Source organism: Pteropus vampyrus, unplaced genomic scaffold, assembly GCF_000151845.1.
Source record: "Pteropus vampyrus isolate Shadow unplaced genomic scaffold, Pvam_2.0 Scaffold6, whole genome shotgun sequence".
Lineage (NCBI taxonomy): Eukaryota > Metazoa > Chordata > Mammalia > Chiroptera > Pteropodidae > Pteropus > Pteropus vampyrus.
In genome coordinates, this window is record NW_011888787.1 from 8,107,213 (window position 1) to 8,109,535 (window position 2,323).

The 2,323-nt window shown below is 57.6% G+C and overlaps 1 protein-coding gene across 1 annotated transcript in view; it reads left to right on the forward strand.

Moving 5' to 3' along the window:
- Positions 1-1,794, forward strand: part of ALX3 (ALX homeobox 3) — a gene marked incomplete at its 5' end in the record, with an annotated part of 9,550 nt that extends 7,756 nt beyond the window's left edge. The window contains 2 exons of the mRNA XM_011367584.2: positions 1,001-1,129; positions 1,472-1,794. Coding sequence (XP_011365886.2) covers positions 1,001-1,129; positions 1,472-1,780 — 438 coding nt within the window. The remainder of the gene's footprint in view (positions 1-1,000; positions 1,130-1,471) is intronic.
- Positions 1,795-2,323: the final 529 nt, after the last annotated feature.

Genomic DNA, 2,323 nt, shown 5'->3' on the forward strand with positions numbered 1-2,323 from the left:
GATAATTTGCTTTGGTTCGGTTTTGATATTGCCAGTGTCTAGCCCAGAGCCTGACACGTAAATGCTTATCGAATGCTAGACGTGCAAGCACATGCACCAGCATTCATAAATGCAAAAGTCCTAGGGCATTCACCCAAAGACAAATCCGTCACAGCTATGTACGTGCTGTGCACAGCACACAATATGCCACCCCCAGCTGCCTGGAGCTCACAAATGAATGGGGGAGAGAGACTCCAAAACACGGTGGTCGTAGGTTGCGGTGAGTATAACGAGAGATGCTTGTGTTATCATGGAGTCCGGTGGAGGGCGCCCGGTTCAGGCGTGTGGGGGTTCGCAGCGGGTGGTAGCATAGGCAGGGAAAACCTGGGCAAAGGCAGGGAGGAGCGAGGCAGCAGAGTATTTCAAAGGTCAGCTGGGGTAGAGGCAGCTAGAAAGAGTCAAGTGTTGTTGCCTGGCAGGAGGTGAAGCCTGTAGAGAGCGACAGGGCCCACGGGCCTTGTTGTAAAGCTGGGCTCTGAGCTGAGGTTTCCAGGAAGCCGCTGAGGGTTTAAGCAGGACAGGGACCTAAACAGAAATATCTAAGATTCCTCAGATGCCATGAGGGGTAGCTTGGAAAAGGAGATGAGGCAGGGGGCTAGAAACCCAACATACGCACTGCTCACCCAAAGAAGTGCCCAGGGCCTCTGAGGTCACGGGTCCCCGTGACACCCTTACCAGACACAGCCAGGCTGGAAAACCAGAGAGTTCCTTAGCCTGAGGAGTGTGTAGAGGGGGTGGCATATGGGACTAATAAGTCTACTCTGGGCTCAGGCCTCTCCTAGGCCCCATCGCAGACTTCCCTGGCCCTGGGAACGATGTGTATTTACAAGCTCCTGCAGCTGAAGACTCCAGATCCTCCAGCCTGGAGCCAGCTCCCCACCCAGCAGCACACAACTCCCCAGCGGGCTCCACTCCTCAGGGTGGCTTTATCACACCCTCAACCTCTCCCTTCTGCTCCCAGGTCTGGTTCCAGAACCGCAGGGCCAAGTGGCGGAAGCGGGAGCGTTATGGGAAGATCCAGGAGGGGCGGAACCCCTTCACATCTGCCTATGACATCTCTGTGCTGCCCCGAACAGACAGCCACCCCCAGGTGAGATCCCCGCTGAGTCTGGGCCTGACCAAGTCCCAGGCGTCAATAGTTAGAGTGTGAGCTCTGGCCTGTGGGAGACCCGGAGCAGCCCTGGGTCCTGTGGGACAGTGGGCAAGTCGCTTCTCTGCTCAGAGGTGCTCTTACCTGTCTCCTCAATGATGCAGGCAGAAGAGCCGGCACAAAGGAATCACTGAGGAAAATTTCCTTTTGAGAAGCAGTGGCAGAGGCCTCCGGGGATGCCACTACGTGTACTGGGGGTGGGAGGGCGAAGACAGAGCCCCTAGGCAGGGAGGCAGCACCTGGGGCTGCTGATTCATAGGCCTGCTTTCTCTCTCTTTTCAGCTGCAGAACTCCCTGTGGCCCAGTCCAGGGTCCGGGAGCCCCACCAGCCCCTGCCTTGTGTCTCCAGAGGGCATCCCCTCCCCGTGCATGTCTCCATACTCCCATCCGCATGGGAATGTGGCTGGCTTCATGGGGGTTCCAGCCTCCCCCGGAGCCCACCCCGGCATCTACTCCATCCACAGCTTTTCCCCTGCCCTGGGGGGCCACAGCTTCGAGCCCTCCCCGGACGGCAACTATAAGTCTCCAAGTCTAGTCTCGCTCAGGGTGAAGCCCAAGGAGCCACCCAGCCTGCTGAACTGGACCACGTGATCAGACGTGTGGACAGGCAGACGAAGCTGCCACCCCTTTCCTGTTCCCGGCTGTTCCCACCCCACCCCAGCCTGAATACCAGAGAAGACATACCTCTGCTCCAAGCCCCAGATGATTCCCAGAGGCCTGGGCAGAGCAGCCGGGATCCTCAGCCTCCTGCTGAGTCTTTTCTCTTAGAATAAGGCAGGGATGCTCAGGAGAAAGGGGGCTTCAAAATGGGTAGGACTCTTCCTACCACACACTGGGTCCTCTCACCCGAACGCTGGGCTGGAGGAAGACACTGCCCTGCTTCCTTCGGACTTCATCCAAGTTTCACTGTCATCCCAGGGAAGTGGCTCTTCATTCATGGAACCCAGGGAAATAGCTGAAGTGGCTCCTCATTCATGGAACCCAGGGAAATAGGAGGAAGACAACATAGGGTGAACCAGGGGGAGCAACTTGTGACTTTGGGGAAATCAGTCTTATACAATGCGGGGCAGCCTCACTTCCCCCTCCCACCACCAGGGGGCGTGTGCCCAGCATCAGAGCTGACGGGCCTGGAAG